Consider the following 27,196-nt stretch of genomic DNA (forward strand, 5'->3'; position numbering starts at 1 on the left):
GCTTGTTGTGTGGTGAGAGGGTGAGGGTTCAGGGTGAGGGAGGGGTTCGAGTCACAGTTGTCGGCGTGTTTCACAGTGCGCCATTTTGTGCGCACGGCGACCGCTTTGTGATTGGGCTCCGACCGTCGCTTCCAGAGCCAATCAGAGGGACATCGGGCGGCGGAGAAACGGTGAGTGAGCGCGGCTGCAAAAAGGGGACGGGACTCGGTAGCTGGGGATTGGTGTGTGACTGACCAACCAAATGAGTAAAATCATTATATACAGGAATTAACGTGTGTGATTTGTGCGTGGGAACCGCGGTGTGAAAAAGGTGTAAAAACCTCCGCCCCGTTTTCGGTTAAGCGCGAACAAATGAACTCGCCGAGCTACACACGGGCCTGCTTGGCTAACTAACTTACCTGCCGTTGTCTTTACGCTAGGTGGATGGCACAAAGGTAGACACATTTAACCAACCAGAGGTTAAAGCCTTAGAAATATGGACGAAAAAATATTTATTCTCATGTAGCAAGATTTACAACAAGCACCCGAGTGCCAGTTATGGTGCTGGTTTCCTTAGCCGGCTGGCTAGCTAGCTGATTTGATAATATGGCGTGTTGAAACGAAAACGTAGCTAATACGAACGCTATTCTGGTTTTCTGAAAGCCATGGCTGTTTAAATAATTCAGAGTTTTGGCTATCCTGCACCAACGACTTGTACATATTGGTCTCGGTGTCGGAACTGAAGAAAGGTTGGGCAAGAACACCACTGGCGCGCATGCGCGGTGCCTCTGCGTCCCAGTGCCTGGGGCCAAATCTCGTCTGTGCGGTGATGCATCTCTTAACACCTCCGAATAAAAAACTTTAAATAATTGTTGAACTACGTTTAACTTGTCCAGGGAATGTACGTAGAATGCGTTTCACGTAAATTTTGATTAATAAACTTGATACGAATAAAATTCTGAATAATTTATTGACTTGATGACTTCTCAGAAATGGAATCATGTTTATTAGGTATCCACGATCACAGACTCTGGCTGGTACACCTTTGTACTTGGCTTTGTAAATAAAAATATATATCTTGGTGCAAGAATTTGAGACACTAAGCTACTCTCTTAAGTTTCACATGTCCATTTTGACTGGAAGCGGCTAGATGATTTCTCTTTTGCAGCCATGCCACAATTCAGGCGTTAATGCTGTTTATCTAAAAAACATTTTACTACCATTTTTTTGTACTGTTAATTCTACCCATACCTTCCACAACATATCCAGGCACAACGACTCTCCCAAGATCCAAAGATCGTTTGCTTCTGCTCTGCATTGCCCAGTGCTGTGAAAGCAAGCACCAAGTCGTCTTTGTTTTCTCCTCAGATTCGTGCACGTCGTGTAGCACCAAGCTTTGCTGCCAAATTCCAGCTAGACAGTTGCCATGGAACAGTACACTGCCACGACAAGCAGCGGAGAGCAGATAGTGGTCCAGGCAGCCAGTGGGCAGGTCCAGCAGCAGGTGGGATTACATGCTTGTGTGTTTGTGCCATGCTGCCTACACGTCTACACGGATGTCTGGAAGCTGTGTGACTGGCACCAGTGACTGCAGGATGCATAATACAGTGCACTAAAAGACAGATGGGAAGGCATGCAAGAGTGTGTTTGTGTGTCTTAGCAAGTGAGAGTGAGTGAGTGTGTGGTTTGTGTATCTTTTTGTTTGTGATCCAAAGTGCGTGGTTGATGTACGGTCCTGTGTCCCATGTTTGCATCGGTGTGTGACTATATAAAAGAAAGCCATTTACAACTAGACAGCAGTCGTTTCCAGCTTTTATACTGTGTGTGTGTGTGTGAGCGAGCGTGCATCCGGTATAACCCTACCCTTCGTTCCCTGTGCACCAGAGCACACTCACTACAGTCCAGCTGCAGGCTGATCCGCAGGGCGACCCTGGCTCCGCCCAGCAGGTGCAGACTCTCCAGGTAGTGGTGTGCTCTCCCGGGGCCCTGTCCTGCGCCCAGCCGCTTGCCTGTGCATGACTGTGCCCATCAGGACTGCGTTTCCCTTCACAGCATGATGATCATCCTTGTGAAGCACTTTGACCTGTGTTCTGATGTAGGACAGATGGCATGCAGATGCCATGTTCACACGAGTCGTCGTTGCACACTTTCACTTCCCTCTTAAGAAGACATATGTTATGATTGTACTGGGAGACCTGACCTCAGATCGTAGTTGGAATTAGCTGATCAAAGAGAATCAGGTTCTGTGCTATAGGTTTGTGATGAAGATTTAATGGTATCATATACTAACTCCAGATCAACCTTCCTATCACCAAGCAGCATGTATAAATGTGAACGAACACACTTCATTGTTAGACAAAGCTGAAATAGCAGTTTTTGTCTTGCTGTAACTGTTGCTGGAGTCTGCTCTTTTCTGCATTGTGGTGAATGCATGGAGTGTTCCCTTCTTGGTGAGAGACATTATTTTGTCTTTTTTTTAGGGAATGTAATAGCTGCAATATTTTGCATGTGTGTCCATTTTCGCTCTTGTGTGCTTCATTTGAGTTTGACTTGCACCTCCAGATAAAGCTGAGAACTTTCATTCTTGCAAGGTATAACTTCTCAAACACCAGCTGAGATGATAGTAGCTCTGAATAGTTCATCTCTTTATTCTTCTTCCATCCTTTCTCAAAGGTTCAAGGGCAGCCTCTAATGGTGCAGGTCAGTGGGGGTCAGCTCATCACGCCCTCTGGGCAGCCTATAATGGTACAGGCCATGTCAGGTGGGCAGGGCCAAACCATTATGCAGCTACCAGTGACAGGCACACAAGGTCTTCAGCAAGTAAGTAGGACAAGGTCCAGGTCTCAAATCTTTCCTGACCAAATGAAAGATGTGTGATGTACACATGTTACACAGATACAGCCCTGAGGGGTTTCAGTTTGAAATGTGTGTTGTACGAGGCCTGACTGGGTCCTATTATGCTTGTGGATCAGATCCAGCTGGTGCAGCCCGGTCAGATCCAGCTGTCTACAGGTCAGACGCTTCAGGTGCAGTCGGCACAGGGGCAGACGCAGCAGATCATCATCCAGCAGCCCCAAACCGCAGTGACGGCTGGACAAAACCAGGTCTCTCCCTGTCACACACACACACACACACACACGTGCGTAGGCACGAACACACTCACACACACACCAGTGTGATTTGCGGTGAAAGTGAGGTAAGAAATTGATGAGTGATCTGCAACTAACACTGTCTCATACTACCTCATGCGGATACACACATACATACTCCGTATCACTGATGGGCAGGTACAGGTGTATCGGCACGGGTGCAGTTGGCCAGGTAACCATCTGTGGTGTTGTCTCAAGTCTCATCTGTGGTGTTGTTTCATAGACTCAGCAGCAGATCACAGTGCAGGGTCAGCAGGCCCAGACGGCCGAGGGTCAGACCATCCTCTACCAGCCGGTCAGCACAGACGGCACCATCCTTCAGCAGGGTAACACCACCGCTGCTACATCCACCCCCACCCACCCACACTCTACCATACTTCACTTCCATGAGTTTTTCTTTAACATGATACATCATAAAATAGTCAGTGTTCTGTCTACCAAATCGCATTTGTGCTTTGACCCCTCCACATTTTCTCAGTTCTTTGCAGAATGAGAATGTAGAGCTTAGAACCAAATCTAAGAGCAAAAAATCAGCTCAATGTGACTCCGAGAGTAAAGCGTGAGACATCGTGAGCGTACGCACTGCCAAGTGTCTCAGCTGTCCTTGTTACCGTGTGTCCTCAGGAATGATTACCATCCCCGCCGCCAGCCTGGCGGGGGGCCAGATCGTACAAGCTGCCTCCAGCCCGGGCAGTGCCAGCCCCCAGGGCACGGTGACCGTAGCCCTGCCTGTGGCCGGGAACGTCGTAAACACCGGGGGGATGGTCATGGTGGGTCCCTCGCAAGCCGTGCACTTTTTTTTTTTTTTTTTTACCACACAGCGGGAGTTTCCCAGACCCAGATCCTGTCCCTGTTGCTGGTGCTATGACCCACTCCAGATTCTTCCTCAATAACGTATATCTCCTCTAGAAGATGGTAGAAGGCCAAAGTAATAATAATGGAGAAGAGAAAACCTCTAAACACTGGATCTGAGAATTTTCCTCAACAAAGCAAGTCATGATGTGGCTTTTGGTTGAAATTTCGTATACTGTAGTATCTGTAGCTTTTTTTTTTAATGGACCCAAATTCTTTTATATTAATAATGTTCATAAAAGTCCACAGTTTCATTTCAGCATTTGTGCCTGTGTGTGTGCGTCAGATGGTCCAAGGCGGCGGCTCTGTCCCCACCATGCAGCGGGTTCCTCTCCCCGGAGCTGAGCTGCTGGAGGAGGAGCCTCTCTACGTCAACGCCAAGCAGTACCACCGCATCCTGAAGAGGCGCCAGGCTCGCGCCAAGCTGGAAGCCGAGGGCAAGATCCCCAAGGAGAGGCGGGTGAGCTCGGCACACCCCCGTCATGGAAACCAGACTGCTGCAGCAGTTTTTAGGAGGTCTCGCCGTTTCTCGTCGACTGCTGTCCTGTTAATCTGTGGTGTTGTTCCCTTCCCAGAAATACCTGCACGAGTCTCGTCACCGCCATGCCATGGCACGGAAACGTGGAGATGGCGGGCGCTTCTATTCGCTGAAGGAAAAGGAGGAGATGGCCATTCAGGTGAGCGGGGGGCTCGAGCCCAGCTCTGATTGGACAGTCACCTATGCTCCGCCTCTAGGGTAACCAGCCAACCTATCACAGCCTTTAGACATCTCACATTCCCCTTCACAAGCCAGTGGAAAAAGAGACTTCATATACTGTGTGAGTGGCTATTGGTGTGTGAAGCTGTTGTCAGTTTTTACTCAGACTGAGTGCACACAGCAGACATACTCCCTAGCTGTCTCACATATTTGTTTCCACAGACATCTTTATGAAAACTATTCCTCCCTCTAACAATGCTGAGCACGTGTGCAGAGGCTGAATTATAGTAACTGGACAGTGACACAACTCTTCATGCCTTGGATCTAAAATGAGGCAGTGGATGACTGGATCAGACGTCCAGCTCAGCCAGACCAGACAGCAGTGGTCAGCTCCTGCTAGGATCCTTGTTCTGTTCGATAGTTTAAAAAGCTTTATTTTATTGTTTAAAGAAGCCTTTGTCCAGGTCTTTTACTATCTTAAACTCAGCAGCGTGTAGTTCCTGCCTCACAGATTTTGAGGGCTCTCATGTTTCAGTTGTGTTTGTGATGGGTTCATTGCCGTTTTCCCATTGTAGCCAAGAGACAAACCAACAAAACATCTGTCACTGGACATTACTGTGGTTGATGTAATGTCTTGAGGCCTAGCTTTTGTTCTGTGTACAGTGTTAATGAAATCTAACCATAGTAGCTAGTTCTGCGCTAACACAGCATACTAATGTCAAACATTGGCAAACCGAGGCCATTCACATTATGTAGCCCAATGAGCTGGTAGCTGTCTCGGCTAGCATGAGTGGTAGCCACTAGCTATGGCAGCTGAAACAAAGCAGAAACAACACTACCATCATTCGGTCAACTGCCAACAGTGTGCAGTCAGAGACGGTCTCACTTCACCCGATTACGTACAGTACCATCATTATTGATTCTTAACCTGTTAACGTTTCACTGTAACGCTGTTACAGTGTAACTGCTCTGATCCTTACAGTGTAATATATATCGACTAATTATTTTACAATACTCTGATACTCTGCATTCACTCTGTACTTATTCTATTGTGAGCATGATGTTCCATTCAGAGTATCATTGCATTGTTACACCCCATTACACAGTATAATACACTTTAATGGCATACTTATACTACAGTAGTAGTATAGTACACTGTATCACTGTAACAGTAAAGTGGTGGTGTAATGTAGTGTTACCACCTCTTGAAGAGTACAGATATTATGAGCAAATTTTGTCTTTTTACTCTCTGATTTGTGCTCTGCTATTTTGATGTATATGTTCCTGTGTGTAACTGTTGTGCTTGTGTACTGAAGTTGACACATGTGTTTCTAAACCTGTCATGACCTCATTTATTTGCAAATAAACATTCACCTTTTGTGTTTTATTTGTATACAAATTAATCTTGTGGCTCTCTATTGCATCACAATCTGCTATACTTCATTATAATACACCAATTACAATACTTCATTATAATACACTAATTACAATACTTCATTATAGTACACAAATTGCAATTTTGCAATGTATGGTATCGTATTGTACATGTTAAGCTATAATATTAAAGACATTACACTAATTATGGTATATAATACAATATCTTATCAGGGATATTTTTGCAGCTAATTCTTTTTTGTGCTTTATATTCATAATATCAGTTTGCACTGTGACAATCTATCATGTTGTGACAGTTTAACGTAATATTGATCAAGGATAACAATATGGGTTTTTAAAAACGGGACTCGGTTGCCCTCTTAGTAAAGGCCCAGTTAGTAAGAGGGGAATGTTTCCAGTAGCATGATGCTAACTGGACCCTCTTAACACTCATCCATTGTTAGCTGCAGTAGCATCTCCGTCCTGTGGGTCTCAAAACGACGGTGCCTTCATGTCTCTTCTTGCTCTTCCTCTTTCTGGCTGGCAGGTGGAGGCAGAGCAGGGCCCGTGTGGAGAGGAAGCCATCGCTCACATGGTCCGGGTTTCATAACCGTCCCTGTCCGTACGCACGTGCACCACTGGGCCGCAAGGCTTTATGTTAACAAGATCATGAGACAGACCCATCACACACCGAATCTCAGCGAATGGCTTATGCCATTTCTTGCACTGGCTCTGCTGAGGTCTGGTGTCACATATACTGATCTAGGATCAGTTTTTGGCCTCTAGCATTGTAAATAATGCCATTTTATGGTCAGGGGACAGCTATAAGCTGTCTTTGTCTTTGGGGTCTTTGTAAGCATGAAATGACAAACGATTCTGATACTGTGGGGGGTTTTGCCCTCTTAGTGACATGTACGTGTATGCTGTACCTGTATGCTGTATTATTACTCAGAAGTAGTTTCCTTCTGCGCATGATTTTTAAATTAATCTGTTCACATGTCTGAATGGGAGTCTCGTCACGCTCTTGCATATGTTAATTCTCCATTGAAGTAACACGGACCCTCATTTGAATATTTTACAGGTTTATTATGAACATTCTCCATTTTACCTCTTCACACAAACTGAAATAATTATTGACTATGCACTTACTCACAGATTCAGCTTTCTTGCCTTTTCATACCTGATCAAATTCATGAGTTGGATCAGGTGTATTGGGGCAGGGAAATTTTGAAACTGTAGAGAACAATTAAAGGGTTACGGTGAAGATCTCACGTACAGTCATAACTGTGTCCAAAATTTCAAAGTAATTTTGTAATAAAATCAGCTTGGAAGTTTTATACTGAAAATAAATTGTCATGAAAATAAATTTTATCTTCAACATTTGGAAGTGCTGAAGTACAGATCTGGATGTGTGGCTTTAAAAGATTGAGGAGCAACTTCTTAAAATGACTACATAAACACCAGCCGGAAATGTCTTTCTGAAGATTCTCCATAGGTGTGGCTGTGTCTAATTTAGGACTGGCAACTAATTTAGCACCTGGAAACTAAGACAGTGTTTCCACAACATCCCACAAGATCTGTGATTAAATATAGATGTGTGGTAGGCATGTCCAAATGCCAGCTGCACTGCTGACATGCTCTAAACCGGATGCAAACCAAACTTCAGCAAACAATACTGTCACTTTGGACTTGAAGAATGTGTTTGAATGAACATGTTTGTTTACCATAACAAAGATGAGTTTTATATACTTGGGGTTATACTTTGTAGAAATTGTCAAGCAGCTGTGAGCCACTGTGTTGTAAATATGAGAATCTTTAAACACCAAGACATGATTGAAAGATTATGGTCTGCTCTGTAGTCTCAGCCTCTTCCACTAGGAGGTGCTGTATAGAATGGACATGTTTACAGTTCTGTTCCAAAGTCTGAGGAGCTGTGTGGTCTTGAAATTAGCTTTCTCAATTTTGCCATTTTTATTCTGATCTGGGATCAGCTTCGCCCTGTGTGTTTCGGCCTTTGCATTTATGAGGGAGGTGTCAAGAACTGTCTTAGATCTTCAGAGGAGGACAAATGCCTGCCAACTGCCACACTGAAGCGTTTTACAGCACTGAAGCCATACATTAGCATAAGAACAGTGAACCATTTATCAGGGCAATAAATGCTGGGGGATCATTTGTTCTTTTCCACAGAAGAGGTCGGTCTGTCCTTTGGAGGATAATTCACCACTACAAGGTGAAAAGTGTTCATATCCTTCATTTGAATATAAGATAAAGGAACCCATGTGGGTGGACAGTCCTTGCTTCTCTCTGCCTTTTACAATAGCAAGAGATTCACAGTGAGAGGACAAGGACTTGACTTTCATCAAAATATGGCAAAAATGACTTACTAACTTGTAGATTGTCTTAACAGTAAAATAAATGAACTTAAAAAGGCTGCATTTACAGAGGCATCAGCCAGCCCTGTTTCAGAATGGCAACAACATGATAAAAAGCGATGGCCCCTGCCCCAGTGTACAATACTCAGATTGTGCTGTTCTGTCTGTGGTCAGTAAGACTAGCCTTACACTCAGGAAGACTGTGGCTGGGCGATGAAAGTCCAGCATGGGGCCCATGTCATCCGGTCCCAGTTATCCCAGCATCATTTGACAGTCAGCAAACCCAGACCAAGTTCTGATTAGCCTCTTTCACCAGTCCTGTCTGGATTCCACTTCCCCACAGAGCAAATGGCAGAGCTCTGTCAAAACATACGGTGACTCCTCTGACGTAGGAGCTCCCCCAACATAATAAAGCAAAAAAAGCAACTTCTGGAGGGTCTTCCTCACTCGTGCGTCACCCGTGCACTGATTCCTCCACAGCACTTGGCGGCGCTGTAGAAGAAAGGGAGGAGGATGATGTCCAACACACTGCTCCAGAGGGTCTCCAGCCAGCCGGCGTTAATGAGGATCACCTTCACGCATGGGGAGAGTAACCTGGACAATAGGAGAACACACACCTGGATGTGAGCAGGTTGGGGCACAAGTCAAAGATGTTCTGGCTCAAGGGGCTTCTAACAGCTACAGATGATGTAGATCCAGGGTTGGGTAGTAATGCAATACATGAAATGATGAAATATTATCAGTGCACACAAAAATGGTAACTGGTTACAGAAAAAAAATTATTAGGTGGTGCATTTTTAAATTACGATGATTACTAGTAGGATTACATTACAAGCTAAGGATCACACATCCCTCATTACTAATTGCTATGAATACAGCCTTAATTTATATACTACTAAATCCAACTTAAGATCTTTATGTACAACCTAATATTCATTAACGCTCCTGAAGATAATGACTAGAACTTCAGGGACAAGGATGGAATCAGTAATGCCATATCCTGTTCATCAAAGGCAGAAGACATCAAACACGTCACGTTATTTATTCAACTGCATTAACATTTCTAAACAAAGTCATAACACATTGGTGGTATTAGGCTACTTGATAAAGAAAAAGCATTTGACAAGGTGTAGACTGGTCGTTCCTTCTTCTAGTAATCTGTAACAGAATCCATTTATAGACCAACCTTGAGTAAATCATGCTACACTAAATTTTATCCATTTGTAAACACAGCTGCAAGTACAAAGGAAAAAGTCAAGAGTGTGCTACTCTCGCCTGCGTGGAGACTGCTACACTCACACAACTCTCGCCGGCGAGCAGAGTGCTACACTCGTCTGTGTGCACGGCCACTCAGCGGTAGCCACTCCGTGTGCGTTGGCCACGTCCAGAATATAATGGTCTATGCCCTGGTGTAAGTGCAGTGATAGTTTCATCGCTTCTATTCACACACACATACAGAAACCTGAGCACTTCAGCAGGTGGTTAACAAGTTCTCCATAAGTTCATTCGGGTGTATTATAAAAGCAACGTATCTTAACTGCAAACCACACGGAGGCTGAAAGACACACACTACAAATTTAGTTAGTAGTTACATAGTAAGTATTATATTCTTAAATAATATAAATAAACTATAGAACAATATGTATGTCATTGTTTTATATTATGCTATTAAAACTGTGAATGAAAAAAAAAAAAAAAAAGAATATTTGTACCAGATGTGGAGGAAGCTGAGGACGGCGAGGAGGACCCCGGCGATGATGGAGACAGGGACGGCCAGCAGCGTGCTGATGATGCGGTAGAACCACACGCGGGACACCTCGAAGAGCGCGTGACTCCACATCCACACCCGATCGCCACTCCGCACCGCCTCCGGCTCGGCAATCACGTCCTCGAAACTCACCTGGGCCACAAGCACCAAGTTGCCGTTAATTGTTCTGCTTGTGCAGCGATACAGCAGTATTATAACCTATTATAAGCAGCGATCATTGGTAATTATTTCAAACTAGTGATAATGTTTCGCATTTCAAAATATAAGTAACATTATTGCACTCTGCGGTCATGATTTCACAGCACTGGAGAAATGATCAAGGTGTACTATATTGTAAATGTTTACTTTAATCATTTAATTATGCAAATAAATACACTTATTTGAGCACTTAGAACTAGAATTTGACAGAACATTGTAGACAGTTGAGAACGGCCACTGATCTTTCAATTAAGACTAGACTAGACTGTTAAGAAATCTTATTTTGAGAGCGTTTATTTTATTGGAAAGGTCATTTGGCTTTCTATCAGCTGATCTGGATTTTCTCACAGCTATATAAAGAATTTTCAGAGTACACTTTTAAAAAGTGGTGTGGATAAAATCTTCCATTCCATTGCATTTCTTAGCCTGAGAGTTGCTATGCGCTGCCTGTACAGCTAAGCCCAAGAGAACCCGGGCGCACGCGGCCCATGCAATGCAGCACAACATCGTCTTCCACCAACAAACACCAGGCGGCTTCTCAGCAGTGTCACATTAGAATGTTAACTATACTACATTATCGTGTTGTAGCAATATTTTATTTTTTTAGTTTAGTCTTTGACCAGTCTAATCTGTCCTTATTAGAGAAGTCAGTAAAATACACGGGGGCCAGATTTTTAGTCTAGGATTAGTTTTGACTAAATTACACACAGAGAAGCAATCTGGTTTGGTTAACTGTCTACCTTGAGGCATTCGTTCATCTGCCGTGGGTCTCTCTGATTCAGGAGAGGCGTAGTGTCGCTTTGAGTGGAAATTACATCTTCTTCCTCCTCTTCCTCCATGACCGTCTCCAGGCGCGTCTTCCAAGGCTGTCCGTCACTGCTTTCACTGTCCGCACCATCATCGCTGTCCCCCTCGTCCCTGAGGTCAATCTCTGTGTCCACATCGGCCGTTGCTTGCATGGTGGCGTCAAGATGCCAGGCTGCTGTCCAAATAAACACGAGTGTCACAATGTTCACATACACACACACAGACACACACACACACCTGGGCCCACCCCGGCCACACACTTTCTCACACACACCCTATATACGCTGAATGCCCAGCACTGCTAACTGTGTTGCTGCAAAGCTGGGTGGAGAGATATATTAGGAAAGTGAGCATGCTGTTACAAGAATCCCCATGTACCCCCAACAGGACCTATAAATACCTCAGTGTGGGATGCCACTGCTACAGCTGGACTACTGGTTGCCCTGACAAATGGGGTAAGGTCACGGTTCAGGCCAATGATAAACGTGCTTTGCAGTTAAGAGTCTGATTCCCTTGGCCAAAGGTCTAGTGTACAAATGCTTTTATTGGAGTGTCTTATATACTTGTATTTATAAACTTTACACTCACTTTACATGTAAAGTAGTGACCCAGCAGCTTTTGCCTTTACGTCTTGGTTTGTTTGTTAGTTTATTTATTGGTTTGTTGGTTTGTATGTTGGTTTGTTCTTCTTGTCCTCCACAGTGGTGTGGGCTGCCGTTGGAATGGCACCAAGCTTATGGAAAAAGCTCAGACCATTGGTTTGTTCGTCTGTCAGGAAAAAAAATGTGTTTCACGCAGCTACAAAATGCTTCCTTGCATCTAAATGCCTCCTGCAGATATCTTAAGTCATTTGAAATGAAAAGCACAATCATAATGTGATGTGTTAGAAATTGTTCGTGGCATGTCAGTGTTTCATAATGGCAAAAGGCCACAGTTGTTTCTCTGGCACCCACATTACAGACAGTCTTGTGACCCCAAATTCTCTGGCACCCACATTACAGACAGTCTTGTGACCCCAAATACAAAGACCACCACTGGGAGACCAGCACCGTTTGTGTGGCCAATAAGAGGAGCCGATTGCGTCACCCTTCGGTCTCTTTGGGGATGGGATAATGTGGAAAATACTCGCAAACCGCCTTGAGAGGATTTCACAATATGCTTTTAGGAAGATCAGACTCTGTCCAGCTGGTGGAAGCATTAGCAGATCAAGCTTGCGTTTCTGTTTATAACCCGGCCTCTATCTCATCATGTGCCATCATCAAATGGACATAAATATGGAGAAAGGACCTGTCCTTTTCTTCAGATCTGGCGACAGTATTTAGCATTTCCAAGTCAGATGACTCGATGCTGTCTCAGACTGAAGCCTCTCTTCTGATCTCCCTGCTCCACAGGAACAAGGTTCTGATTTATGGGGGCCATTAATACATTACATTAAAACTGCGCATTCATGACAAAATGTTTTCCCTAATTATGTAGGTAACAAAACAACAAAATTCCAATTTGGTAGCAGAGTCGTGAATTTCAGACTGAATCAGCTGAAGCCACTAGCCACTGTGTTTGAGTAAGTGAGATATCACTGCGAAACTGGCATACATTACATCATAGTTAACTGATCACAGCTTGATGAGACGCATGCCAGGGGGTGAGACGAAAGCGTAGGGGGTGAGGAAGAGAGAGAGAGAGGCAGAGAGAGGGGGGGGCAGAGAGAGGGGCATAGAGAGAGGCAGAGTGAGAGGCAGAGAGAGAGGGAGAGGCAGAGTGAGAGAGGGAGAGACAGAGAGAGAGAGAGGCAGAGAGGGAGGGAGAGAGAGAGAGAGAGAGAGAGAGAGGCAGAGAGGGAGAGGGGGGGCAGAGAGAAGGGCATAGAGAGAGGCAGAGGGAGAGGCAGAGTGAGAGAGGGAGAGACAGAGAGGCAGGGAGAGAGAGACAGAGACAGAGAGGCAGAGAGGGAGAGAAAGAGAGAAAGGGCCATGGAGGTGAAAGCAGTGAGTTGTGTGTCAACAGAATTGCTTCCTGTCTCCTTGCTGCATTTAGACACGTTGGTATAAGTTAATGGATTCTATGTGTTCATGCGGCAGGTGACTGAAAGTGTGTTTTTGTGTTCTTAAGGGCCGGCTGAGGTTATCTCTCATCTTAACTGCTGTGTGCACATTGGTGAACATGAAACTGGTGATGTAATACTGGATTCATAATATGTCACTGAAAGAAAAATATAAAAAACATGAGGACAAAAATGCATTACATCGTTAATAATGTTGTTTGTGCACCCTGCCCGAGCCTGCTGTTTCACAGACAGATGGTATTGTGGGATTTGGGGCAGAAAAGCTTTCGCTAATGGATTTTCTGATAATTTGGCCCATGTGTGTTCACCTGTTCTTCTGACCTCTGGTTAGCACACTGGAGAGTTTTATCTCAACACTCCAAACTGCTGAGGTCACCCCTTTCTCTCTCTCTCTCTCTCTCTTTCTCTCTCTCTCTCTGAAAAAAAACCCAGGAAGAATAGAATGCACTGTCTGTTGGAGCTCCGTTCAAAGCCCTTTAAAGGTGTGGATGCATGTCCAACCTGGTCCAGTCCGTTCCTGTAGGTACAGGTCCCCGCGAGCTGGGAAGAGCAGGGAGGTGTACGTGTTCACCCACTGCAGGACCGGAGAGGGCACGCGAGCCTGCATCCTCGTTCCCACAGATGTCCCGGTCCAGATTTCCTGTTATGTAACTGTAGATAACAGAGCAAGGACTCCCCACTGCCCATAAATCCCCACCTCTGTATGTAGTGGCATGATAAACACAGAGGGGCTTAAAGAGATTCAACCGAGCTGGGCAGAACAGAGTCACGGTGGAACTGGATTCGCTCAATAATATTGTTCATTGGAAAACAAGCACTGCAAAACCAGTAAACATTACTGACAATCAAAGCTCAAAGATGGGCCAAAAATAAAATATTTATTAAAAATATTTTTAGACAACAGACTGGCTGCACAGCAAACCATACACCTAACAAACATGAAAGGTCCAGTCCCAGCCGCAGCCACAGATCAGACTCGGACTGAACCAACGAAAACTACAGAACATCAAAGAAGTGCTGCCACGTCCATCCAGAGAACCTGACCAAGAGCACAAGGCTGTAGTACAGCGAGGAAGAACAGGGAGAACACGAGAGAGAGAAAGAGAGAGAGAGAAAGAGAGAGGGAGCGCTCATCACTCTTGACTTTCTGCAGACTGGATTTTTAAGTGCAGGCTATCTAGGATTAGGACCCTAGACTTGTTAATAATCCCCAAATGGTTACATAAAATGAAAAATGAAAGCACACTAAACTATCTCTTTTTGCATTTGACTGGATGCACTTATTGTTGATGTTCTCGTATACCAGCTCCTGCTATTCTGCTCTTAGTGTTGTAATCAGAGTAGGACATGAAGCCTCAGCCTCGAGCCTTTGTGCTCTGAGAATAGTGGACTGATATGGGCTGAATCTCCAGCCCTGGGACTGTAAGAATGAAGTCAGCAGGGCCGGAGTGGGCTCCTTTTTCAGCCTGGGAGTGTCATGCCTAAATCCGGCCCAAAATTATTTTTCCCTCCCTATCGGCCCAAACTGATTGACATGAGCCGGCCCATCGGGAATCCTCCCGAATCTCCCGATTAACCACTCCGGCTCTGTAAATCAGGATCATTTGGATAAGAGGTGTTATGGATAAGAGAGTCTGACAACTGCAAAAACTGTAAATGTAAGTGTCCAGCGCAGGGTAGCCCCACAGAGGAAGGAGAAACCTCTGAGGAGGGCTCTGAGACGAGCACAGAAGATACAGCTCTTTGGCCTCAGTCCTGCTACACCAATTCAAATCTGGCATGTTAACAATAAACAAATAAATAAAGTAATTAACCAAAGCTCTGATCATTTGTGACACGACATTTTGGTTGTTATTGTTTGTTATGAAGCAATAACAAGTTTCATATGTAGCAAGACTTTATGAGGTCATTGTTTAAGGTACGCACACCTTGACCTGCAATGAAACATTGACGTCATGCAGCGATTCCAAATCGTCATCATCATGACACCGTGCATCGCCATAACGGATCGCCTGCTTGGCACGATTCGTACATGACGTAAAATAAGCGAGAAGTCGCGGTGCGCAGCAGGACCCAACATGACGTAGGTTCGGGACAAACAGAGACTGCTCTGGCCAGTCTGATGACGACGCAACACTCATCAACGCTTCTGTCTGTTTGGGACTTTGCCAGCTGTGAGCCGAGACGCATGCTCCAGTCTCCTCGCTGTTGGACGTTTGATTCAGCTGCGGAGCAAGAGATTTCAGCTTTTGTTTCTGAGCCACGCATGATGCAAAAGTAGCAAGTGTCAGGCAGCGGCTCAAGGGGCAAAACGCGTTTGCATTCTAGAATAAACCAAACGCTTCTTGATGTAGTTTTTGTCTGATATATTTTATGCACAAAAACTACTTAGATGATAGCATCTGCTATTTAAACATGTCCTATAAACATTAGTATAAAACAACACCAGATACAGTATATTAATGTGTTATTGTGCAACTTTATAACATTAAAGCGACAAGTTGTATTATGTGCTGTTTGTGAGTACTCGTGGAAGGGGTGTTATTATGCACTGGTCTAAACATTTGCAACTAACCCTCTGTGGATGAGATATGACTCAACACAGCAGTCTCTTCTGGCGGTCCTACCACTTTATCCCCAAGCTGCGTGTGTAACGCCTTCTACTAAGAGCCCTGAGGTTGACTTTTGGAGACCTAATTAACATGTAATTCAAATGAAGTCATTTTGGTTCTACAAAATGGTCGTTTTATACAAATGTTTATTTTTAAAAGAGAAAAATAACACATATAAACTGATCTCAAATAGTGTGATGAATTATTACATGTCAATCGCATGTCCACACAAATCTGATCTAACAGACAAATACATCTGATTTGAACAGTATATTTATTGTTCTTCAGGTGACCAGATTAGACCTACTTTTGTCATGTGTTCAGTGAAATTGTCGGAAGTTAGGGTTTAGAATGTATCTTCTTGTTTTTTCTTTTTCTTTTTAAACAACAAAAAATCATATTTTGACAGCTAAAAAATCTAGTTTTACAATTAATACCGTTCCCCCTCAAACATACCTATAAGCATAAATATATATATTTTTTTCAGTTTGAACAATACTACTTAATTATTTTTCAAACAAAAACACTTTTCAGAGCATTTCAGATTTGAATCCAATTCGAACAGTTCAATCCGTTTGAACGCAGCCTAGCTGACCTCTTCAGGGATCTGTCCGGGGATCCGGAAGGCGGTTTGGTCCAGTGTGGTTCTGGGCGTCGCCGTGTGACAGCTGCTCCGCGTCGCCTCTGCAGAGCTGCTCCGGTTCAGGAAATGCAGGAAGTCCTTGCGGGATGAGCGTTCGCGGCCCGGGGCGGTGGTCCGCACAGCCGGCCGGCCCGTTGGACCACGGCAGCAGCAGAACACGGCCTTGCGCAGCTCCTCGCGGATCTGGCGGTTGAGCAGGCCGTAGAAGAACGGGTTCATGGCAAAGGAGGAGTACGCCAGCCACGTGACCGGGCCCTCGGCCTCCGCCACCGCCGCACTGTGGGAGAAGCCCAGCGACAGGTGCAGGTGGAAAGCAAAGTACGGCAGCCAGCAGAGGACAAACTGGCCCACGATGACGGCCAGGGTGAGCGCGGCCTTCCCGCCCACCAGAGGCCTCCTGCGCGTGCGTGGTGCACGTGTCTCGCGCCTGACGCTGGAGCTGGTGGTGATGATGGTGGTCTGGCTGTTGACGGAGTCAGAGCGGCGTTTGGGGCGGGGCGTGGCCGCCACCACCACCCAGCTGGGCAGGGGGCCCCTGTGTCGGGCGGCCGTGTGCGCCACCTTGTACACGTTGGCGTACACGGCGAGGATGATGGCGGCCGGCACGCAGAAACACAGCACGCAGAAGACGATTGCGAAAATGCGCCGGTGGCCGCTGTGGCTCCAGTGCAGGGAGCAGTGGGCGGCGGCTATGGAGCTCTGCCTTCCGTGATTGGGCCACCCAAAGACGGTGGCCAATCCGAGGAGGGCAGACGCCACCCACACCGTCACCATGACGCCGGCAGCCAGCCGAGGCGTCATCTTGGCCTCGTAGCGCATGGGGTGCACGATGTAGTAGTAGCGCTCCACGCTGATGGCCGTCACCGAGAAGATGGAGGCAGAGATCAGGAAGGTGTTGAGGAAAACGTACAGGCGGCACTCGAGCGCGGAGAAGATGACCCCGGCGAAGAGCGGCGAGCCGCACACGATGGCGAGCGGCATGAGCAGGGCGGCGCACAACACGTCCACGGCACACAGGTGACCCACGAAGCCATACCTGCGCAGGTGCCGCGCCCGGCCCACCACCGCTAGGATGGCCACGTTAGCCACCAGCGCCACGATGTTCAGAGTCACCATGGCAACCAGGCCCGTCAGGTCCCGCAGGCGGGACTGAGGGTTGGACATGGTGCCCAGCTGCATGCTGGGAGAGAGGTGCACGAAGGGGACATGCTTGAACGTGGTGTTGAGATCCGTTTCGTTGAGCGCTTGGCCCTGAGTTAGTCCGGACACATCCATCTTTGGCATTCAGATGCGAACAGCGTGAGTCCGAGTCGCAGGTTCCTCCATCCTCCACCAGGGGGCACAGAGATTCCTCTGTCTGCAACTCAATGAAATCAATTACCAGTTATGGTAACTATTTATGTCTTCCAGTAACACTTCTGAAATCAAAACAATTTATTTTTTTTATTAATTCAAACACTGTGACAAACAGAGTGACAGATGTTTTAGGCAAGAAGTCAACATAACTATTAATCAATAAATCCTTGGTTCAATATTTGTCATGCATGGATGAGTAGTTATGGTTATTGTACTCAGGACACTGAGAAAGTGTCAGGCTTGATCAATCTGAATTATTCATGGAGATCTCTCCCCTCCTCTCTCTTTCTCTCTCTCTGTCTCTCTCCCTCTCTTTCTCTCTCTCTTTTTCTCCCTCTCTCTCTCACTGCCCCCCCCTCTCCTTTTGATGATGAGTATAATGAGCCTGCTTGTTTTTCTGCAGCTGCAGGAGGCTTTTCTACTCTGAGCAGCATTAGCATTAAAGTGAGGTCACCATCACCCACACCTTACCACAACACACTCCTACACAAACACACACACAGTCACACACACACACGTTCACACATGTATAAAAACCACCCACACACCGACACACAATCCTCAAATCTCACACACCAGCAACTTATAATGCAGAACATACACACACACAAAATCCTCCATTCAAACTAAGAACAGAATAAAATAAAATGAACCTAAGTCAACATTGAACATTATATAATATTTATATTTACAGTTTTTATAATTATATTTATATAATAATTATATATAAAGCTTTTTAAATCTAAACTTTATTTATTATTTTATACTGTATAAATGTTATTCTCCTATCCACCAAAGCCAGTCCAGGGTATACGCACATAGTGATAGAAGAAAAAAAAAAAGATAATTGCTGAGAAAAATGTGTGGAAATGTAGAAATACATTTTTAATTTTGATTATGATTAAGCTTCGAGTTCACCTTCATAGATCCCCTTTTTATTACTTATTATTATCTAAATATTTATGTATATGTAATTAGAAAAGGGGAATGTCACATCATCACTGTGCTTGATGGCATACAAAAATCCTGCTGAAACCTGTTTCAGGTTGAGCTGCTAGGGATATGGACAGTGATGATGAGAAGCCAGAGGTTTATCTCAGAACATGTCCCTCATCTGACCCGTGGCATAAGGGCAGTGACAAAGTATAAAACAATAAATAAACACAATAACATGCACACACACACACACACACACACACACAACCCACCCATACAATATACATACATTCTGTACCTTCCGTTTCCCAGAATGGTACAGTTATATATTCAGTAGTACTTAGACTGTGTCATGTTTTTATTAGTCCATAGTAATTTGCTTTGTTTGACCGAGGTTGACATGTTAGTATAATTAATAAGATAAATTTGTAAAAGAAGCAGTTTATGACCGTTACATAAGGCTTTCCTGATTTAGAATAAAAATATGACACATAATAACACTAAAGTGCAAAGAAAAAATCTTTCTAGAAAAACTAGAAAAAAAATGTTTTATCTACTCATAAAGTGAGTGCCTTCATGAAGTGACAGAATTATTAGGTATGTAGGCTATATATAATATTTTATGTTTATTAGACGTTTTTGGAGGTGGGGTAAGAAACTCAAATCCTATTTGAAAACTGGCAACTTTGAAATGTTGAGTGAACTGAAAGTAATATTAACAATGCTAACAGTGTTAAATTGAAAGTGTTCAGATCAAACTGCAAAGAACTTGTAGAGAATGAAACCAGCTTACCTCTCTGAAGACTAGAAAACTAGACACGTATGTTAAAGCTTTATGAAATTCTACTACTATTACTACTACTATCTATTGAAACCCTTCGCGCGCGCGCGCGCACACACACACACACACACACACACACACACACACACACACACACACACACACACACACACACGACTCGTTAGCAAAATCTTAACCTGTGACATGCCCGAGAATCTGGTCACTAGTTTTTCTTTTCAGACCTGGAGATCTACAACGAGTCTTTTACAAGCACGAGCAGTGAGGAAGAGTGGTTGTGTGCTAAGGCAGCAATGTTTACTCTTCATCATCATTAAGGGCTACGCCGAACCCGGAGCCTGGTTTCATTAACATCCATTAGTGTCGCACAAACGCAGGTGCGCCGGTGTGTCAAGCACCATCCGCCTGCATGGGACGGGAAACACGCTCGCAGTGACATATTTAGTGTTTACTTTGGCTCGAGCCTTTCCTCGATGCGTAATAGCGCAGTTTTGTGCACTTGAAATTGTCTTATTTCTCGCGGCCATGGTTAACTGTAATATTGATAGTCTCCGCTATTTTTTTTTAAAGAGCCACTTACAACGTTTACAGCCAGACCTGTACAATTAATCTCTTCAACAACATCTTGTTTTTATTATTAAAAAAACTCTGCTTTTTGGATATGACAAAACTATTTGTCTATTAATATGAGAAATTGTTTGTATGCTGTTTGGAAAATGAATTGCGTTTAAATAAACCTGAACAAAAACGAACAAGTTCATAAATCTCACCTGGATCTCAGGGAGCCTATGACCAAAGGTCCCACATTTCCTTTTGAAAACGAGCTTAGAACCAGATGTGCGCTTGTTTTATCCAGATCTATCCTGTTGCTGGAAGAGGTTTCTGGTCGGAGTTAGAAGGCAGAGCGGCATTAGCGCACTCGCACACCGCGGCGTCGCCTTTCTAAGCTCAGACCAGGTGGGCTTTGGGGCGGCAGGCAGGTGAAAGTAGTGATGCTCTTCTGTTTCTAGAAGAATGGTGTGGGTCTATGTGTGTGTGTGTGTGTGTGTGTGTGTGTGTGTGTGTGTGTGTGTGTGTGTGTGTGTGTGTGAGTGAGAGAGAGAGAGAGGGAGAGAGAGAGAGAGAGGGAGAGAGAGAGAGAGAGAGAGAGAGAGAGAGAGAGAGAGAGAGAGAGAGAGAGAGAGAGAGAGAGAGAGAGAGAGAGAGAACAGCTGGCTAGGGTTTATGTGGTGTGCGTGTCGGGGATAAGTAACCAGTAGCAACAGTCAATCACATATTCATGTGAAAGTGAGAATAACAGAAGATGCACGCTCTACACCCCCACACACTCCCCCCCTCTCCTCCACCACCACCCACTCACACCCACCCATTCATCCACCCACACAAGCACGCGCGCGCGCGCACACACACACACACACACACACACACACACACACACACACACACAAAGCCGGTCACAGTGAATAGCTGTGACAGGCACACATTGTCTGTTTTGATCCTCTCTTTAGATATGCTCTTTGTTTTTTAGAGATTTGAAAGCCAGGCTGGTTGGTACTGACTTCGGTTATGTTGGTGTGTGTAGAAAGACGGAGTGTAGAAATGACTCGTATCTCACCAGTAGTTCTCGTTCGCACTCTTTCCATTTCGACAGGTGGCAGTAGTGAGTTAGAGTACTGAAACGACATTCTGAAATGAAGAACCGAAGAAGGTTACATGTGGAAATTAACCATGTGGGTTAGTTAGTGATAGTTACACGAAACCAATATGAATGTTTAATTTAAAAGATTCGAGTGGACAGGATAAAATATAGTTTACACTTCATCATGTCTTTCTTTATAAAGAAAAAGCAAGCCTCAGCGGTTCTGAGTAAAGGTGACAAGCTGTCTCGTTCAAAACCAAAGGTAGGTTGAGTTAGACTAAAGTTAGCTTTAGCTAGCTAATCTAGCAACCTGCATATATCTATTGCTATGTTGTAGCCTTGTCTGAAAGATGTTTCAGTATTGAATACTAAATCTCCTTTACAATATTCTAGTTAACCTGCAATGTTGTTATAGTTAACCTGCCATGTTTAGTCAAAGTAAAGGTTATGCCGGTTAATTGTAAGGGTTAGGGCAAGCGCATTACATTAGCTAGTCAGTGTGAATGGACATTGGTGATATTGGTGGTTGACTCGTTAAGGTCTGTTGTATTTTCAGGCTGATAACGACAGTGCAAAAGCACGTCCAAAAAAACTCAACAGACGACTGAACGAGGAGATATCTAGCGAATCAGAAAACGAAAAGTAAGTACATTTCACTCCATATTTCACTGTACATTGACGGCGGGTACAATTGGATGTCTGACTCGTACCTCTTATTTTGAGCAGCGATGGGGCGCCGAGTAGAAAAAGGAAAGAGAACGAAGTGGAGGAGGAGATAGAAGAAACCCCTCAGGAGAAGAAGCTAAGATTGGCTAAACTTTACTTGGAACAGCTGAGAGAAGAAGGCGAGTGGGATTTTGGCCCAGGTTTATTTTGGCCTGAGACTGTACACCAGTGCTGATTCTGTGTGACGGAAAATGTAAATCCTTAATGGACAAAAAGCAAATTAATAAAACATTTGGAGCACAGACGAAGCTGTGTATTGCCTGAATTAAGAGGTGTTGTTTGGGCTGCAGAGGAGAAGAAAGCGGAGGAGGAGGATTTCGAGTCAGACCTGGTAGCAGGACGACTGCGGGAGGATGTGGTATGGTGACTTAACCTGTGTTTGTGCTGGAGTTGTATTTTTTGATCTGTACATATTTCACGTTTGCGCTGTATAACAAGTGCACATCTGCTTACGTACGTGTGCTCACATGCTTCCTGGGATTTGAACCCCTGTGCTTGGTGTTGCCAACACCTAGCTCTGCCATGAAAGCTGTAACTGTTTCCCACATCCTTTCAACAGCTGGAGCAGAAAGGCAAGTTGCAGAGGCAGATCGGCAGTGAGGTGAGTAAAAAGGTTTAGTTTCCCCAACAACTTTACTGTCTGCTGAATGTCTGCGTCCTGACGTCCTGATGCGTCTCTTTGTTCCTCCGATGTCCAGTTCATAGCGCCAGACCCTATTGAAATCCGGTTGCTAAGGGGACACAAGCTGTCCGTCACATGTCTGGTCATCACTCCGGATGAGAAGCACATCTTCTCGGCATCCAAAGACTGTTCCATCATCAAATGTAAGTATTACAAATATGACTGGTAACTGTTTTTTACACATCGTACACACATTTTTTACACATTTTTTACATCTCCCTATTTCAGTGATCTGAGGGTTGGTTGAGTATGTAAAGACATATATTTGGCAATGGTGTATGTATTACATTGTTACTGGAAGAGAAGGCTGAGAGCTGTCTGTCTGCTTGTGTGCTGTCTGTCTGGTCGGCTGTGCCGACACCTGTGCATCTGTCTCTCTGACTGGCTATCCATGTGTGACTCGCTGTGTGTGTGTGGTGTCCGTGTGTGTGCTTTAGGGGATGTGGAGAGCGGAAAGAAGGTGCATAAGATCAGCGGAGGCAGGAAGGGGACGGAGGAGCGTCACGTCGGCCACACGGCGCACGTTCTGTGCATGGCCATCTCGTCAGACGGCAAGTACCTGGTGAGCAAGAACTTTAGGAAGAAACGGGACGCTGAGCTGAATGACTGTTTAGATGTTTCTAAGGCAGATCCACTGATGTTCAGTTAGACTGTATTAAAGAATGTAATGCAATGGGCAGAAAAGGAATACACACCTTTTTCAACCATTTTCACATTTAGTTGTCCTGTAAGCTCGAATTTAAATGGTCTAAATTGTTTCAATTGATTGCTGTTGTACAAAATTTGCAAAACTGGTCTGCATTAGTTGTGGGAAGGGTTCATGTCAGGACGGGGGTGTGCTGACTGCTGTTAAAGGTCTCGTTTAAACGTGCAAACGGGACCATTTGGGGTCTGCAGAATCTGAGCTTCCATTAACACTAGATAAGTGGGAAGGTGGGTGTGCAGACTAAAACAAGACACCAGGCATCTACGTTACATTTTCAGATCAGTTGCAGATACGTAAGTGACGTTGGATGAAAACGACTTCTCTCCTTACCAGTCCACAGGTGACATGAACAAGCTGATCATGGTTTGGGAAGCAGCCACGTGCAAACACCTGTACAAGTTCACAGGTCACAAGGACGCTGTATCGGTGAGCCCTCCCTGCTCCAGCCGTCTGGCCGTGTTCAAGCTACAGCGGTCCTCACTCTGCGTCTGGGCCGCTTCTTTGTGCAACGGCTGGAAGGCGCAGTTCAGTTTTATGTGCTCAAGCGTACATTATAATGCCGAAAACTGAGAAGGTGCTGCATCGCATCTTAAATGCCGCTGCGTGTGTGGGTACTGGGAAATGTAGCTACATGTCTGGATATTGTGATGTAACCACCAAATCCAAAAGTGAAACTGAACCATGTTTTGTTTTGGTTTTCTAAAAATAAAAATTAAGATTTACAAGTGAATTATACAAACATAACCGAATTTCACAAAGAAACTGAATTTAAAATCCTAAAACAGCTGTGTGATTCCGTGAGCGGATGTCAGACCTCAAGTTGCTTCTGTGGCAGGGACTGGCCTTCCGAAGAGGGACACACGACTTGTACAGTGCCTCCCATGATCGCTCTGTGAAGGTGTGGAACGTGGACGAGAACGCCTACGTGGAGACTCTGTGAGTGCCGGCGCGGACCTTTAACGCGTTGAGTGGCCTGTGAGGTCATTCTGGACGGCTCCTCCTCCTGGAAGCGTAAACGGGAGGGATTGGTTCTGTTTGGGTTGTTTGTGGGTATTGCGTGTGCACGCTCACGTATTGTTTCTGTTTTGCCTGTAGATTCGGTCACCAGGACGTGATCACGGCTTTGGACTGCCTCGGGCGGGAACGCTGCGTGACTGCGGGCGGGAGAGACCGCACTCTCCGCATCTGGAAGATCGCAGAGGAGACGCAGCTGGTCTTCCACGGACACGAGTGAGTGTCCTGATGGCAACATTGACCAGCAGCACCAATGACTTCTGCCCAACCGCCTCTGATCTACGTGTAGAAATGTATGCTTTTATGTTCACTTAAACTACAATGTGTCTTATAGAACACACCTCTCTCCTGCTCTCTTTCTCTTGCGCTCTCTCGCTCTCTCCATGTCTATGAAGAAGCTCCATTGACTGTGTTCAGCTAATAAATGAAGAACACATGGTGTCAGGTGGTGATGATGGGTAAGTGTTCTTTGAGCACTTTGAATGTGATTTCTTGACTGGTTGCAATAAAAAAATCACATGACCATCTTCAGTACAACTATCGCTGTTGACATGGTACTTTGCTGTACATTTTTTACAAGGTAGCACATGAATGTGTGTAGTTCCGTGTGTGTGTGTGTTTCCTTGAGTGTTTGTGTCTGTCTAGTTTTCTCTGTATGTATGTATAGCTCCTAAAGAGAGTGTGTGTGTGTCCAGTTCCTTGTGCGTTTGGTCTGTGGGCAAGAAGAAACCAGTGAGCATTGTGAAGCGGGCACACGGTCTCCATGGCAACACGGGGCTGGAGGAGCCTTGCTGGGTGTCCTCAGTGGCAGCACTGCACAACTCTGACACCCTGGCCTCAGGTACACACACACACACACACACACACACACACACACACACACACACACACACACACACACACACACACACACACACCTCTGACACCCTGGCCTCAGGTACACACACACACACACCTCTGACACCCTGGCCTCAGGTACACACACACACACCTCTGACACCCTGGCCTCAGGTACACACACACACACACACACCTCTGACACCCTGGCCTCAGGTACACACACACCTCTGACACCCTGGCCTCAGGTACACACACACACACACACACACACCTCTGACACCCTGGCCTCAGGTACACACACACACACACACCTCTGACACCCTGGCCTCAGGTACACACACACCTCTGACACCCTGGCCTCAGGTACGTATACACACACACACACACACACCACTAGATGTGCACCGAAACACTCTTATTTTACATATTTCGGCATATGCATGCCTTGAGTAACTAATATATACGTAGTTACTCACCCACGCACATGTATTTTCTCTCTCTCTCTCTCCCCCCCTCCCTCCCCCCCCCACACACACACTGTCCAGTGCAGCAGGACTGTGGTCAGTGCTGTACCCTGTACATTGCTCCAGGCTCCTCTGTTTGTTCTACAAGCCGCTTCCCTTTCACCCTGTTTCCATATGAGTGCGTGCCCATTTCCATGACAACATCGCATTATGAGAGAGTACGCATTTCCATGACAACGTTGCGCTCTTCTCCTCTTTCCGCAGGCTCCCATAATGCCGCGGTGCAGTTGTGGAAGTGTGGGCGTGGCTTCCGGGGTCTGGAGCCGCTCTTCAGCGTCCCCGTGGTGAGGGCGTGTTCAGATCTCCGTGCGGAGCTGATTAATATTACTCTAACCTTTATGCTGTGGACACTGTGGAGGTGGACGGCCCTCTCGGAGATTCTATATCCTCCCCAGTTTGGTTTCAGCCCCTAATCTAGTGGACCTATCGCTAGTGTTCAGAAGCTCTTGGAGATGTGGGATAAGTGTGAGACTGGGCTGCTAGGCTGGGGATGGTGTAGCGTAGCTTTACAAGGCAGGAGAGGAGCCTTGTTTGCCGGGGACTCTGGGTTAAAGGGTTGTGCATCCTCCAAACAAAAACTAACAAAAAACACACCAAACAAACATACACAAAAACACCAAACAAAAAACACAAGCCAAACGCGCACGCACACAACCATGTATTGTTTGTTCATTGAGGCTTTGGTTTAGGCGGTTAGATTGAAGACCGTTTAGTAACTAGAAGCCAACAGTCAGTCAGTTTTATATTCCATCTAAATGTTCTCCATCGATTCTTCTTTCTTTCAGCCTGGTTTTGTGAATAGTTTGAAATTCTCGACTTCAGGCAAGTTCTTAGTGGCTGGCGTTGGGCAGGAACACAGGTAAACGTCCTACATTTATGAACACATTATGAAGTGAAACTTTGGTATATTTAAAACTTAGTGTCTTAGTCAATGTTTTACTACAATGATGCCTAATGCTAGTTCATCATAGCTGAGGCGTGTACTATATTTCTTTCCTTTGGATGTAATGACTCAAACCTACCACATGGCGGTGCTTGTGCACTGTGCAAGTTCTGTCAAGTTCCTTTCCTCTCAGGCAGTGCTGGCCTATTGCAATAACAAGTATTAAAACTTTGCACTCACTACATATGTGAGTACAGTGTATCTGAGAGCCTAACCAGTGCCTGTGGGGAGCCCCACTCATGTCTGTTGGTGCTGGCGTGGGTCACTAACGTGCCACTGTGTTTGGTGTGTGCTAGACTGGGCCGCTGGTGCAGGATAAAGGACGCCAAGAACGGACTCTACATCATTCCTCTCAAAAGACAGAGCAAGGAGGCCGAGGCGCAGCAGCAACACACACACACACTCTGAAGAGCTGTTTGGGTTGTTTTTGATGATTTATCATTTTTTTCTTTTTTTTTTTTTTACTCCATTATGTGACAATACATTGTCATTTACAGAAATATAAGATGACATTTCAG

General features: G+C 45.3%; 4 protein-coding genes across 13 annotated transcripts; 2 read left to right on the forward strand and 2 right to left on the reverse strand.

The window, feature by feature from the left end:
* The first annotated feature begins 56 nt into the window (after positions 1-56).
* Positions 57-7,829, forward strand: nfya (nuclear transcription factor Y, alpha). 7 transcript variants are annotated; one of them, XM_077004628.1, is made up of 10 exons: positions 57-170; positions 1,348-1,483; positions 1,864-1,944; positions 2,653-2,799; positions 2,952-3,083; positions 3,352-3,454; positions 3,753-3,898; positions 4,267-4,440; positions 4,556-4,657; positions 6,599-7,829. In XM_077004628.1, exons 2-10 carry the CDS (start codon positions 1,406-1,408, stop codon positions 6,659-6,661), a joined length of 1,026 nt encoding a protein of 341 aa, XP_076860743.1. In that variant the 5' UTR covers positions 57-170; positions 1,348-1,405; the 3' UTR covers positions 6,662-7,829. The 7 variants fall into 7 exon arrangements, with proteins under 7 accessions (XP_076860743.1, XP_076860766.1, XP_076860762.1 ...); XM_077004651.1 differs by lacking the exon at positions 6,599-7,829 and adding an exon at positions 4,900-6,064; XM_077004647.1 differs by lacking the exon at positions 6,599-7,829 and having other exon boundaries at positions 1,864-1,941; positions 4,556-6,064.
* Positions 7,830-8,175: 346 nt separating this feature from the next.
* On the reverse strand, positions 8,176-11,543 carry cav4a (caveolin 4a). Its single transcript, XM_077004672.1, has 3 exons — positions 11,130-11,543; positions 10,136-10,323; positions 8,176-9,017 (listed from the first exon to the last, which is right to left on the reverse strand). The coding sequence occupies exons 1-3, from the start codon at positions 11,346-11,348 to the stop codon at positions 8,867-8,869; spliced, it is 558 nt and encodes a 185-aa protein (XP_076860787.1). The 5' UTR covers positions 11,349-11,543; the 3' UTR covers positions 8,176-8,866.
* A 4,456-nt stretch (positions 11,544-15,999) lies between these two features.
* LOC143513988 (putative G-protein coupled receptor) lies at positions 16,000-20,750 on the reverse strand. 2 transcript variants are annotated; one of them, XM_077004691.1, is made up of 2 exons: positions 20,375-20,750; positions 16,000-17,876 (listed from the first exon to the last, which is right to left on the reverse strand). In XM_077004691.1, the coding sequence occupies exon 2, from the start codon at positions 17,795-17,797 to the stop codon at positions 16,457-16,459; it is 1,341 nt and encodes a 446-aa protein (XP_076860806.1). In that variant the 5' UTR covers positions 17,798-17,876; positions 20,375-20,750; the 3' UTR covers positions 16,000-16,456. The 2 variants fall into 2 exon arrangements, with proteins under 2 accessions (XP_076860806.1, XP_076860798.1); XM_077004683.1 differs by having other exon boundaries at positions 16,000-17,870; positions 20,375-20,748.
* Positions 20,751-21,149: 399 nt separating this feature from the next.
* Positions 21,150-27,195, forward strand: rrp9 (ribosomal RNA processing 9, U3 small nucleolar RNA binding protein). Of its 3 annotated transcripts, none has more exons than XM_077004750.1 (16): positions 21,150-21,334; positions 21,446-21,505; positions 21,800-21,885; positions 21,970-22,088; positions 22,260-22,327; positions 22,529-22,570; positions 22,668-22,794; positions 23,089-23,213; positions 23,691-23,783; positions 24,193-24,293; positions 24,453-24,587; positions 24,770-24,829; positions 25,067-25,212; positions 25,940-26,019; positions 26,521-26,594; positions 26,975-27,195. In XM_077004750.1, the coding sequence occupies exons 1-16, from the start codon at positions 21,296-21,298 to the stop codon at positions 27,084-27,086; spliced, it is 1,467 nt and encodes a 488-aa protein (XP_076860865.1). In that variant the 5' UTR covers positions 21,150-21,295; the 3' UTR covers positions 27,087-27,195. The 3 variants fall into 3 exon arrangements, with proteins under 3 accessions (XP_076860865.1, XP_076860856.1, XP_076860875.1); XM_077004741.1 differs by having other exon boundaries at positions 21,154-21,334; positions 24,767-24,829; XM_077004760.1 differs by having other exon boundaries at positions 21,313-21,338; positions 24,767-24,829.
* The last annotated feature ends 1 nt before the right edge of the window (position 27,196 follows it).

This window comes from Brachyhypopomus gauderio, chromosome 1 (genome assembly GCF_052324685.1).
Source record: "Brachyhypopomus gauderio isolate BG-103 chromosome 1, BGAUD_0.2, whole genome shotgun sequence".
Classification (NCBI taxonomy): domain Eukaryota; kingdom Metazoa; phylum Chordata; class Actinopteri; order Gymnotiformes; family Hypopomidae; genus Brachyhypopomus; species Brachyhypopomus gauderio.

What these genes read in the sequence shown, in the direction of transcription:
- nfya (XM_077004628.1), top strand. Translation starts at nt 1,406, where the DNA reads ATGGAACAGTACACTGCCACGACAAGCAGCGGAGAGCAGATAGTGGTC. An exon ending in GCACACAAGGTCTTCAGCAA is followed by an intron (nt 2,800 to 2,951) that starts GTAAGTAGGACA and finishes CTTGTGGATCAG; the next exon opens with ATCCAGCTGGTGCAGCCCGG. An exon ending in AGATCCCCAAGGAGAGGCGG is followed by an intron (nt 4,441 to 4,555) that starts GTGAGCTCGGCA and finishes TTCCCTTCCCAG; the next exon opens with AAATACCTGCACGAGTCTCG.
- cav4a (XM_077004672.1), bottom strand. Translation starts at nt 11,348, where the DNA reads ATGCAAGCAACGGCCGATGTGGACACAGAGATTGACCTCAGGGACGAG. An exon ending in AGATGAACGAATGCCTCAAG is followed by an intron (nt 10,324 to 11,129) that starts GTAGACAGTTAA and finishes CTTGTGGCCCAG; the next exon opens with GTGAGTTTCGAGGACGTGAT. An exon ending in CTCAGCTTCCTCCACATCTG is followed by an intron (nt 9,018 to 10,135) that starts GTACAAATATTC and finishes CCTATTGTCCAG; the next exon opens with GTTACTCTCCCCATGCGTGA.
- LOC143513988 (XM_077004691.1), bottom strand. Translation starts at nt 17,797, where the DNA reads ATGCCAAAGATGGATGTGTCCGGACTAACTCAGGGCCAAGCGCTCAAC.
- rrp9 (XM_077004741.1), top strand. Translation starts at nt 21,296, where the DNA reads ATGAAGAACCGAAGAAGGTTACATGTGGAAATTAACCAT. An exon ending in GACGACTGCGGGAGGATGTG is followed by an intron (nt 22,328 to 22,528) that starts GTATGGTGACTT and finishes TCCTTTCAACAG; the next exon opens with CTGGAGCAGAAAGGCAAGTT. An exon ending in GTCACAAGGACGCTGTATCG is followed by an intron (nt 23,784 to 24,192) that starts GTGAGCCCTCCC and finishes CTTCTGTGGCAG; the next exon opens with GGACTGGCCTTCCGAAGAGG.